This window comes from Sabethes cyaneus, chromosome 1, assembly GCF_943734655.1.
Source record: "Sabethes cyaneus chromosome 1, idSabCyanKW18_F2, whole genome shotgun sequence".
NCBI classification, from domain to species: domain Eukaryota; kingdom Metazoa; phylum Arthropoda; class Insecta; order Diptera; family Culicidae; genus Sabethes; species Sabethes cyaneus.
In genome coordinates, this window is record NC_071353.1 from 99288478 (window position 1) to 99300641 (window position 12164).

Genomic DNA, 12164 nt, shown 5'->3' on the forward strand with positions numbered 1-12164 from the left:
CGAAGCACGACGTCGTAGTCATAATGGATGACGTGGACGCTGGAGTGTAACGACTGGCAGGGGATCAGGTACTTGATGTCTCCCGCCAAGGAGTTAAGCGATAACGCCAAATATATCTGCCACACCAAGCTCCTGAGTGAAGTTGGCAGTACAAACAAAGCATCGAGCGTAGTCGCCTGATTGTTTTCACCATTTCTGCCGCAAAGCAACTCCGGGACTGGCTTAATAAACTTAGTAAAGGAAACCTGTTCCGTTGCATTATCTCTTGTAGTTGTTTTTCATCACCATCCGGAATTAGTCCATTTTTTAATGCATACGTTAGTTTCGCGTGACGAATAGAGCAAAATGTATGTTACATATTTTCCAGGGCATGCGAACGAACAACCTCTTCGTCGACTTGTGGCAGCTTACCTGCCGGGGCATGTGGCGTTTGGGGTGCAGTTTTGTGTGTGGATCGCTTAAGTAGAGGAGTACTGGTTCAAGGAATGCAGTGCGGCCGATTATAAGTTATTCTCACTCAATGGATTGTCACTGAAAGGAAAAACATTAAACTGCTTTAAAGCTGCCCTCCAGCTTATGTTAAAACTTCGTCGTGTATGCGGTGTGGTTTACTCTACGTTTGCTCCTATTGATTAATGGTGGTTTGTTTATGAACTGAAGCAATCATCTTATCACAATGGGTTTTTGTAAAATAAACTTATTTTAATACTTGCATTGGTCTAATTTTCATCTAATTTTCCAGGTTTTCATATCGAATCAATGTATTTTATGTATGATGGTGGTTCAACTGTTCTAATAAACGTTACTAAGAAGCAACCCGTCAAAAACATTCCATCAAGAGGACTGGCAACAGCAATGCTATCTGCCGAGTCAAAGTTGAACTAACACATATTAGAGTGTGTGTAGATCAAAATATGGATATACACAAACACGTATCCAATGAATTGCCACGCTCGCGCACTTCTTCTCCCACCAATGCATGTACCCACAGCTTGAACTTCTGTCGGGAGGGTTGCGCTGTTGATTCTGTTGCTTGCCATTTGTATGGGCTCGAGGAAGAGATGCCAGTCTTCTTGATGGGAAGTTTTTGAACCCGTCTAGCAAAAGATTCCCAAAACTATAATGTACTATATCGTATTACAAATTGTATCATAAACGCGAAATACAAGGAACTTGCAGACAAAAGGCAAGTAAAATCCCAGCAGCGAGCTGTCATTTATTCATGTCAAATCTTTGCGAGCCGTCAAATTGCTGATTACCAAACAGTAGATGCAGAATAAAAGTGAGCTAATAGATAGGTTTCGAGATCGGTTGATGGTTATTTCGAAATATACACTGCAAATAATTCATCATAAGAGTGCAAAGTGACCTAAATTTAACAGTAGAAAAATTCACGTTGCGAAAATTTGATGCCACTATGTTTGTTAACTGTCAGCTGTCAGGGCTGCTGCGCTCGTATCCAGTGTTGCTAAAGTTTCGAAAAACTTTGGAATGTAAAATTGGATTAATGTAATAAACAGGCTTCCAATTGTAACCGCAGGGATAACAAGTGCAGTTTTTGGATTTCATCACACAATTTTTGTTGAAAATATTATGAAAATTGAAAATTGCATAGAAACAATTTGATTGATATTTTTTGAAGAAGAAAAACGACTGATAATATTCTCTATTATGATGTACTGCAACGGTTCCATTTAGATAGCAACACTGATAGCAAGATCTTTGGCTGCAGTTGCCGTGCGTTTAGTAGTTTCACTGCAACCTGCAATACTAACATTTCCTGAGAATTTGATTGCTCAGGTTGCTATAGTTGCGATCCTAAAAGTCTAGGTTTTGTAATTATATTGTCAATGCAGTATTCAAACTATTTGAATCAACGGCAGTGTAGTACTAGTATAACAGACGATAGTAACCGGTGTGGAACTTGAATAACCTAAATTGGATTTTTTGTTGTTAAGAAACAGTCGGAAAGAAAATACTGATTGACAGTTGGATTATTTTGCGAAAGGAAATACTCGGATTAGTTGCTCTCTTTCTCGTCTCTTTGAATCATGTCCATCTCCACTGCAGAAGTAACGCGTATTGAAATTGAATTTTACGGAACATATATACAGCTGTGTCTTTTAGTCTCTACAACTTTCCATAGCATGCCTACATGTACATAACACTCATTTGTGTTCTCTTAAACTAAGCGGGGTGTGAACGAAGTATGTTTGTACACGTGCGAACTCATGTAGATGATACAAGGAGAACTGCTCCGAAGTGATGACTTATTGTGCTTGCTAATGAACTCATTCAATTAGCGATGTCGCTATCTATGGTACGGATTTTAAATGATAAATTTGATTCGATTGAATGGGCTCTTTTTGCGATCCAGCTTTACCCTTTTTGCCCGGCATGTGTCTATCTATCCATTCAATTGCTGTTCTTCGCCTCTTCGATTTAACTTTGTGTGTTACGATTGGCGTCGACCTTCAATCAACATGAAATTCGGATTAGTTTTATTGCACTGGCCGATCGAATCAATGTGTTTTAGGTTAGACGTGGAACCGTTTGTACTTTCGATCGAGCTTTTTTTGATTTGATAATAATTTTACGAATGAAACCGCGACGCAAGATACAATTTTTTCACATTATAATAAAGTTGACAATATCAGCTACCAATTTTGCTGAACTGTTAGAAACCCTATAATAACCGTAACCGTTTCAAAATAACCATAGAATATTGAAATCAATGAGCTCATTGTACATATTCAAACGATTTTTAGAACACAGTATTTGAATACATACAATGTTAAATGGTACATCAAATGTATAAACTATCATTGATTGAAATGTAATGCCTGTTGGAAATTGATTTGCAATTGTTTTTTTTTCAACTTGCTAGGGTTGTTTTACGTCAATCACCTAAATGTGAAATGGGTGTGCTCTGCTAGTTGAACTATACACGTTCATCATCTAAAAGTGTACAACATATTTCGTTGCCGAATATCTACTCATTGCAAACCATTTATTCTCAATGCACGAAGACGAACGGAATGGGGTGGGGTAGATATGTAAACATCTAACTGCTTATCAATTTCATGTCACGTTTTATTTATTTAATTAAATATTCCTGTGTTGTATGTACCTACTGTACTGTGTAGTGAATTTAGGCAAAGAATTTATTCACGAAGAACCATTACATGCAAGCGAGAGGTAGTACAATACGCAAAAAGTCTTACTGAATCACATGAAGAAGGCAGTTATTGCAGGGCCCTCACCGGTTTTTCCTTCTTTCCCACCAAGCGACGAAGTAACACGATACGCCGCTCAACGAAGCAAAAGACTAAAAGAAAACGCGTATTATTTGTGTTATTTGCACACTGACATTTAATTTAATGAACTGTTTATATTAATGACAATAATGAAGAAAAATAAAATTAATAGTGCAGGATAGAAGAAGAAAAATGGAGAAAATGGAATATAAATCCAATGCGATAACAGTGTTTTGCTTTTCTACCTCCACCTTTTGAGGTAAGTGGGTCATTAGGCCGTTGTAAAACCATATAAAATGTTCCGTTGAACGAATAAACATTTCGTTTGAAGTGCGTGTTTGAGAATGATTTCTACTTTCGAACCCGAGAGGCAGAGTGCCAAACAATAACATACTAACTCAAATATGTCTAGTGCACGAAGCATCCACCTCGGGAAGTTACGTTTCGAGGCGCACGCGCTTGCCGAAATCGATCTGACGACGAGATATCGTTTTCATAGTGGAATAGCTAAATGGTAATAAAAGGTATCAACAGAATGTAAATTGAATGAATATATAATTTCGACATCCTTGAGCTCCCGAGACGCAAAAAGCAATCCATCATTTAAGCGAACGGTAATTTCACCGGTCAACAGAATGAGGATCAATAAAAGCACCTTCTTCGGTTCGGGTTCGTCATTTTTAAGCTAATATTTTAAGTGAATATTGAATGATATTCCTTCGGTTGAATGGTTTCCGTTGTATCTGAAATGCATGTTATTATGCTATGCTGTGTCACATTGAGAAAGCAAAACTACTTACACAGTACCGCCATCTGGGGTGACATTGTGCCAAAAATCAACAATGTTTGTTTATAAACATAGATTAGATCTATGCAAACTAATGGCTCAAATTCAAGACGATTTGAAACATAACATATTTATTCATAACGTGGAATGAAGCACTAATAATATTTGCGAACGGTTTGGCTTAAAAAGGGTTTCAAACTTTAGGGTTAAAAATACCGAGAAAAAACGTTGTCAAGAAATGTCCCATATAAACAAACCCAAACAAGAACTCGCATCAACTTGCTATTCTGAAGATAGATAAAGTATTCATTTACAATATATTGAAAGGGTATTATGCGTTGAGCGGCTTTTGATTACGAAAATATATCTTTCTTCTAAATTTTGCACTTTCCTAGCTCCACGAGGTGAGATTGTGCCGAATTATAACGATTGGTTCGGAGTGTCAAATTCACATACACAACAAAAATGCGTCAGTGTACATCAACACACTTGCCTTGCGTACTAGGGAACAAAGTATTTTGACAATTTAGATTGCATTATCTTTTAAAGAGCAAACAGTATCGTAAGTCTGCTACATAATTACAATTTATTTTTACTTTTTCTCTAGAAACTTCAGATCTTTTGAATAAACACTTTATTACGAGACAAATATGATTTACCTTATATATATTGTCGGTTTCAAAAGTGAGGCTGATTCCGTAACCTCTGCCTGCAGCATCTCGAACGAAGTAAATAATTAACTTTATAGAATGATCAAATAGATAAGTCTTCTGAGATTTTACGCCCCTTCCATTTCCCCTTTCTAAAGCCTGGAGACGCTACTATATATTTAGTTGCTGTCTATAAGCTGCGTACTTATTATTGGTTGTTGTAGACTCCCCGAATAGTTTTCGTCCATACATTTCATTATAATTTGTAAGTTGCGTTGTTTTTGGTCGTCCCCCGACTTCTAATAGCCCACGTGGTTCATAGTCGGTCCCATACGTATTAGTTCATATTGTTCTACATGTGTATTGTTACTAGATACGCTACAGTTTATTTATTAAGTATTTAGCTTAACTTTATGGTTTTGGCACAATGTCGTCCCCTAGAAGAGATGAGATTGTGCCAAAGTTCATGTAATTTTAATATTATCAATGTTCAATGTAGCTAAACCATCTTTCTGGCGGTTGTTAACTAAACATTGAAGTATATATTGACAAGCTTTGAATCAACGTACTCGCTAAATTTTGTGTATAACAATCTAAAGAACAAAAACCTATACTCTTTTGGCTCAATGTCACCCAGGCAGACGGCATTTGAAATACAGTTAGGGCACACGCTCCGTTAATGGCGCAGCTAAGCACAATGTCATGCCTCTTTTCTTGTTCACTGGGATATATGCTTCAAATAATGTTTGTGGGATTATTACTTTTAAAAACAAGGCATTTGTCACTGGGCAAGATAATTATATACGTTTTAGAAGTGACTTTATTAGAAAAAATGAATTTTTATGGTTCAATTCGATCTTACCGGTTCCTATTGTGCTATTTCGTTTGTATTGCTAGCTGAAATAACGCAATTATAAAGGTCAAGGTAGCGCAATTATAAAATCAAGCGTCTTCCAGCTAAGCCTAAAGTGGTGTTAGTTTAAAAAACCCAAACTCCTAAAACTCGGATTATACAGCAAACGTAATTGTTTTATATAAAATGCTTCGGTGACTTAAATATACATTATTATAGCGCAAGTATAGCTGCTACCACAATTATTGGAGCAACTACCCTAATGCAATATTTGTTACCAGTGGCGATGAAAACATTACAAATGAGGTGTCGAATGTCCTATTTATTTACCAGTTTTAGTTTTTGTTAACAATGGAATTTATTCCACTGTTCCTTTTTCGGGTGAAAATCATTAATGTTGGAGAAAAATACTAAATTACGACAAAAACACTTTAATTATGGCCGTGTTGATTTGATTTGGTAAGGATCAACGGCCTTTGATTCAAAGGTTTTTTAGAAATTCGTAATTCTGGAGGCTACCTTTAGATGGCAAAATGAAACATACCACTTCAAATCTAACACCTATTTTGGATAAGACGATCTTTTCTCTCTAGTAAAAATATATTATATCTTTTGTTGCATGTTACAGACGTTCCACACACCATCATTTGGAGACGAGGAATTTGACATTCCCAATATGAATTCGCATCTTCATTCCCAACATCAGCAGCAACAGCAACAGCAACAACAGCAGCAACAGCAGCAGCAGCAGCAACAACAACACCAGCATCCTCATCAAACGCATCAAATGGAGCAGCATCAGTATCAAATGCACAATAATGGTCAGCCACCGCCTCATATGGGAATGCTAAGTGACCAACCGCAGCAGCAACAATACAATCAATGGCATCAAGATTCACATTTAAATCACCACAGGTATGTGTTGTTCTACCATCTGCTCTACGTATGAGTAGCGTATAACACTGCCACTTCACGTTGTTAAGTTGTCGCTATCACTCGACATGTGACAATAATTAGAATATAAAACAATTAAATACTGTTGCTGCTTATAAGCTAAAGCAAAGTCGAAAAAGCATCTTTTGTTACAGGACTATTGACCCTTACTTGTTAGACCCGAGTCATACCTCGAGGTCAATTGGGATTTCGACACCAGTATCTATATCGTTGCTTAACCAATAAATTATATTAGCACTCAAAACATGCGGCATAAAATATAAATTTTTGTCAATGTACATTGCTTGTTTTTGGCAACAAAAGTATTCGTTTTTAGCATGGTAAAATGTTTTACATTCAAATTAACAATTCAAACTTCATCATTCTTTGCATATTATTTATTAGCTGACCCGCAAACTTCGTATTGCCACAAGTTAAACTGTGCTGTACATAAATTGTAAATTTCAGACGACCTTTGTCACGATCTCGAGTTTTGCAAGTTTCTGAGGAGTTCAACCTGTGATGATTCATTTTGGCAGTTACGTAACTATGAAAGCATGAAATACAGGCCGGACTCGATTATCCGGGGATTCGATTATCCGGGGATTCGATTATCCGGGGATTCGATTATCCGGGTTTTTAGACTCGATTCTCCGGGTGAAAAAAAAAATTTTCGAGAAAGGCAAAAGTATACACAAACTTTGATCAAAATGGGGTCAACTCTAAATTTTGATAGTTTTTTCATGGCATTGTTGTAATTAAAATGACCATTTTCATTGTGCTTTACCCACACTTTTACATAACTTTTGGTAATACGCTTGGTATCGCAAAAATGCCTCTGTTAGCGAGAGCTACGCACTTGTAGTCGATAATGAATACTTTTACGATTTCGTATATATTTTTTGTCCCAACAGTCCTTATCCGATGCAGTCACCGAATCAGCCCACATATCACCAGCTGAACAGTCCTAGTCCTAACAATCCGAATGCAACCCTGCACGTACTTCAACCGCCGCAACAGTCGCCACAAATGCCAACACAAATGTCCCCACCGACGAGTACTGGTGCTCCTGTCGGTGGATCTGGGGGTTTTGTGGGCCGGTCCCCTCCCCAGGCGGGTGGACACCATATAGCCAATAACGAACCAGGAACAACTAGCGAAGATAGCGATGATGCCATTCCGGTAATGAACACAATATGGTTTACATCGGAACTAAATTACTAAAGAATAATTCTCGATTCTATTTTATCAACAGACTAACACCCTGAAACGACCATCACCTGAGCCGGTATTTGACGGTGATTCTAACAGGTCCAAATCTCCTGCCGCCTCGTTAGCAAAGAAACCAAAGGTTGCGAAGAAAAAGAAGAAACGGGATCCTAACGAACCTCAAAAGTGAGTAGCCTTTTTAGTAAATGCAGCATTCCACTTTTTTAAAATTTGAAATTATATATAATTTTATCAATTGTACATAATGGTCCTTCGAATCGGAATCACAAGGCAGGCAGAATTGCTGCCGATCAACTGCTATGCAGCCGACATCAATAAAACATGTCCGTTAACGACGTTCGTCTCACTATCCCGAAGTATCTTCCTTCTAAAGTACAACCAAGTATCGTAGAGCTAGTCTTGCACCTAAATGTTTGTTTAAACTGAGGCACCCAAGGTCGATGAGAGTGATGTCCCGGTTAGGATACTTATTTCACGAAGCGATGTGGTTAAAGACTTGCTGAGATGCGATGCGATGCTGGATACAAGTGCGAAGGGATGACCAAGTAAGGTAGTACTATGTCTGCAGACTGCGGTGCAAATTGGGCGTGATGACGTACGATGATAGGATGTGTAAGTCGAGCAGAACGACATAATGACTGAGCTGTCGCATAGAGCTGTAACATAAACTGAGTAACCATCTTATCGCTTTACATATAAAAACTACTTAGCTTCAGTGAGACGTGGGGCAACAGTTCGGTCATTTATAGTCACTATTTTGACGATTTCAGTGCGATTGAGCACCGCACAACTTGAACACTAATTGGTAGCTAGGCACGCTGGATCGTTAAGATTGGCGTAGCGCGATCCGTACGGGAATGACGATTTGCTTTCGTAGTTCACCCACCGATGGTAAGCTTAGTACATCTTATACATGAGTGAACTTACTGTTGCGCGTCTAGTTACAGCGCACACCCGGGTCGAAGAATAGTAGCTGATGACGCTGCTCGTCAAATGGCGGTGGTGGTTGAACGTGGCACGCTTACAGGTCGATAACATTGCAATGATGCGAATGGTCGATGAGTACGTCCACTTTCGAGAAGAGTGATGATTCACTATCTTCGCGCTTACAGTGCGACTGAGCATCGCACAACATGAACACTAACTGCTGATTGGGCACCTTGGATCATTAGGCGAATGAAAAGGGGAAGCCGAACACTAGTATTATACGACTACAAACTATAATGGTTAAGTCAGCTTCAGCGTCACACATAGCATTGAAAACTGTTACAGGATTCTGCAAGCGGGATCAGAAAACCTAGATTACCTCTATGATTGAGAAAGTAGAAAGAGTCGCGTGTGCTGTAAATCACTATGACAGTATTACCAATCTAACGTAGCCGTTATCAGTGCAACTTGCGTTTTTTATGTCCCACTCGCATGATTTTTTCGACTTACTGACATTTTCCTAAGACATCGTCAACCTTCGCATCTACCAAGATATTCACAACGATTCGGAACATTACTTAGCACCGATGTACATACTCTCAAAACTGTCCAATATCTGACACGGCAGCGTATAGTTCCACTGTTCAACATCACAAAGCTGCGGAAACCCTAATCTGCCGAGAACTCTATGCAGCGGCTTGCGGCAAGACTACCCAAAGCGAAGCGGTAATGCTTAGTACCCTCAAAGATGGCTAATGCAGTCATCATCCGTATATTTATCAATGGCGACGACGCTAGGAGTAGAGGCATAAATGGGAAGCAGCGATTGGAATAATGAAGAATGCAATGTAGAGGTGGCAGAGAAAATTCGGGCGAATAACATGAGCGTTAGGACGACGTTTCCGTCGTCCAAGTATAGACGGAACGACATGTCAATGATACGCGAAAGTTTTCCGAGAACTCTAATCTATCTCACGAAGCCTATGACTGGTATATGCAAAAGAGTGATCATAAAGCCGGTATATGCAAAAGAGTGATCATAAATGAAAGAAACGAAGGCGACAGATGAAATGATATTCGACTTGCTCTCCAAAAGACGCTTTCAAAAACTATTCCGACATTTATTAATATTAATCGCGTTGTTCATAAGCCCATGGAAACGGATGCTACCACGAATCAAATCTTCTCAATCCGGCAGATTTTGCAAGTTGAAGTACAACATAACGAGAACGATGACATCTACCCGTCTAAACTTGCGCGGCTGACTGGAACTATCATGAATCGGGTAATATATTTCATGCGTATGTTAGAAACACTCGTTTGCCTTCGAGTCACGCAGAAGATTGAGCCAAGACGATAGACTTTACATCGCCCTTAGTACGGAGAGCGTGCAGACACCATTCTATTTTGTTTCTGACATTTGCTGTTCAGTTATCAAAATTGCGCAATGCCTCAACATTTGATTTTGCATTTGAACATTTGAAGATTTGCTCACCAATACATGTACCCACAGCCTACCTGTTGGCTCCGAGGTATGACGCTGGCTTAATAAGCCAGTCGTTGTATGTTCCAATCGCGACTGGGAGAGGCTGTTAGAGTCAATAGGATCATAGCAACTGGATTTTCAATTGTTCTGCACTCTAATAGCTGGCTGTGAAGTCTGTCGTATAAAAACAGAAGGTCAAGTCTTGATAACAGAATGTAGCACCAAGGCTTTGCTTTTTACAAGTACACACACCTTCAGTTTTTGTCGGGAGGGATGCGCTGTTTTTTATACTACTTGTCATTTGTATGGGCTCGAGGAAGAGATACCATTTTCTTGATGGAATCCCGATCAAATGAAAATATCAAATTTATAACAGGATGAGTTCTAAATAACAAGTATTTTATAACAAAATCTCCTTTGCGTTTTGTTCTAAACTTGGTCTCGTTAGTAGTTAAAATAACAAAAATTGTAACAAAATTTGCTCTAGGCATATCACAAATATATCAAATACTGATATAATTTGATCTAGTTGATATCAAGATGAGTAACAAAAATCAGTATTCTGTCTTGCTGTATAACCAAATTGTAACAAAGCGTGTTATAAGTAACAGAACGAGAAAGAATCTTGGTAAAAAAAATTTGTGTGTCGCAAGTTTTACTATCACATTTATAACAAAGTTTGATAGAAATATCAACTTGAGCAACAATTCTGTAAGATTTTTGTTAGAATCATCTGATCGGGATGTTTTTGCTAATACTCCTTGTTATGATTAGTTTATGCGAAGTAATTTACATTTGTAGGATTTTATGCAGTAAAGTTTTTGCATTTGTACTGGTTTATACTCAGCACTCGAAGCAATACTCGAGTGCTGCGGTGTGGCTATGTTATGAAACATGCTATTTTGGAAAATGAGAAGTTTTTATATAGACGATGAAATTACCGCGGGCGTCTCGTCGAGACAGACGAGAAACTTGCGTTAATTCCATCGTCCATTCAAAAACTACTCATTTTCCAAAAAAGTATGTTTCTCAACGTGGCGCTCGAGTTTTCAGTATAAAACCGTGTTGTCTCGAGTTTTCAGTATAAAACCATACAAATGTAAAAACCCTACAGTATAAAACCCTGCAAATGTAAGTTACTCCGCGACATGCATAACAGAGGGTGCTAGTGTGAAAGCAAAATGTGTAGGACGATGGTTTTTAAAGGATTTTCTTCTATGTATCATGTCAGTTCGTCAGTGCTTCAACCATCCATTGAATGGTTTTCTAATAACACCACACTGTAATCTCGATCTGGTTTACCTAACAGTAAAAGAAACCTTTTTTTGTAATATTACATATATTATTTAGGACACCCCATCGGCAGGCAACCATCTTTTCGTCGCCAACATCTCGTGTGTGCGAAAATTAAATAGCACTTCACCACTGCGTTTCACTCAACTGCCAGCTGTCTGATTTGGGCCCGCTGTCAAATTGTGAGCCCGGGACATCCTGACGCTATCACTCATTGCAGCTCGATATAGAGCTGCAGATGCCAATAGGGTGATTTAGGATCATAATTTAAATGTGTAAGGTTTGATACTGTAGCGTTTTGACATTTGTACGGTTTTATACTCAACACTCGAGCGCTGTTGTGTGGGCATGTTGTGAAACATGCTTTTTTTAAAAATGTGTGGTTTTTACATGGACGATGGAATTAACGCAAGAGTCTCGTCTGTTCGTCTGTGGTTTACACTGCTTCAGAATAAAGTAGAATTCAACTGTTTATTGATTATACACAGAAGTTCGTCATATAGTTCGTTTTATAATGTCCAAATTTTGTTCAGTTGCTGTAAAATAACTCGATACTAAACTATAAAACTATTACGGCTTCTAACCAAGGCTAATAATAACATACACATCAGTTAAGTCATCTCTGAGAAACAGGTAACTAATTGATACTTAGTTAAATTGCAATTCCAACTACAATCTTTGAATGAAACTTTACAGTAACGAGGCCTTTTATTCGATACTAAGATCGTTGAATGGTTTTCACATTTTT

General features: G+C 38.3%; 1 protein-coding gene across 4 annotated transcripts in view; it reads left to right on the plus strand.

Moving 5' to 3' along the window:
• Positions 1 to 12164, plus strand: part of LOC128736424 (TOX high mobility group box family member 4-A-like) — a 162903-nt gene that overhangs the window by 91101 nt on the left and 59638 nt on the right. For 3 of the 4 annotated variants that reach the window (XM_053830925.1, XM_053830909.1, XM_053830917.1), the window contains 3 exons: positions 6176 to 6462; positions 7395 to 7662; positions 7736 to 7875. In XM_053830925.1, the coding sequence (XP_053686900.1) occupies positions 6176 to 6462; positions 7395 to 7662; positions 7736 to 7875 (695 nt within the window). Of the gene's footprint in view, positions 1 to 3473; positions 3517 to 6175; positions 6463 to 7394; positions 7663 to 7735; positions 7876 to 12164 lie in introns of those variants that run through there. The other variant, XM_053830931.1, reaches the window with a different exon arrangement.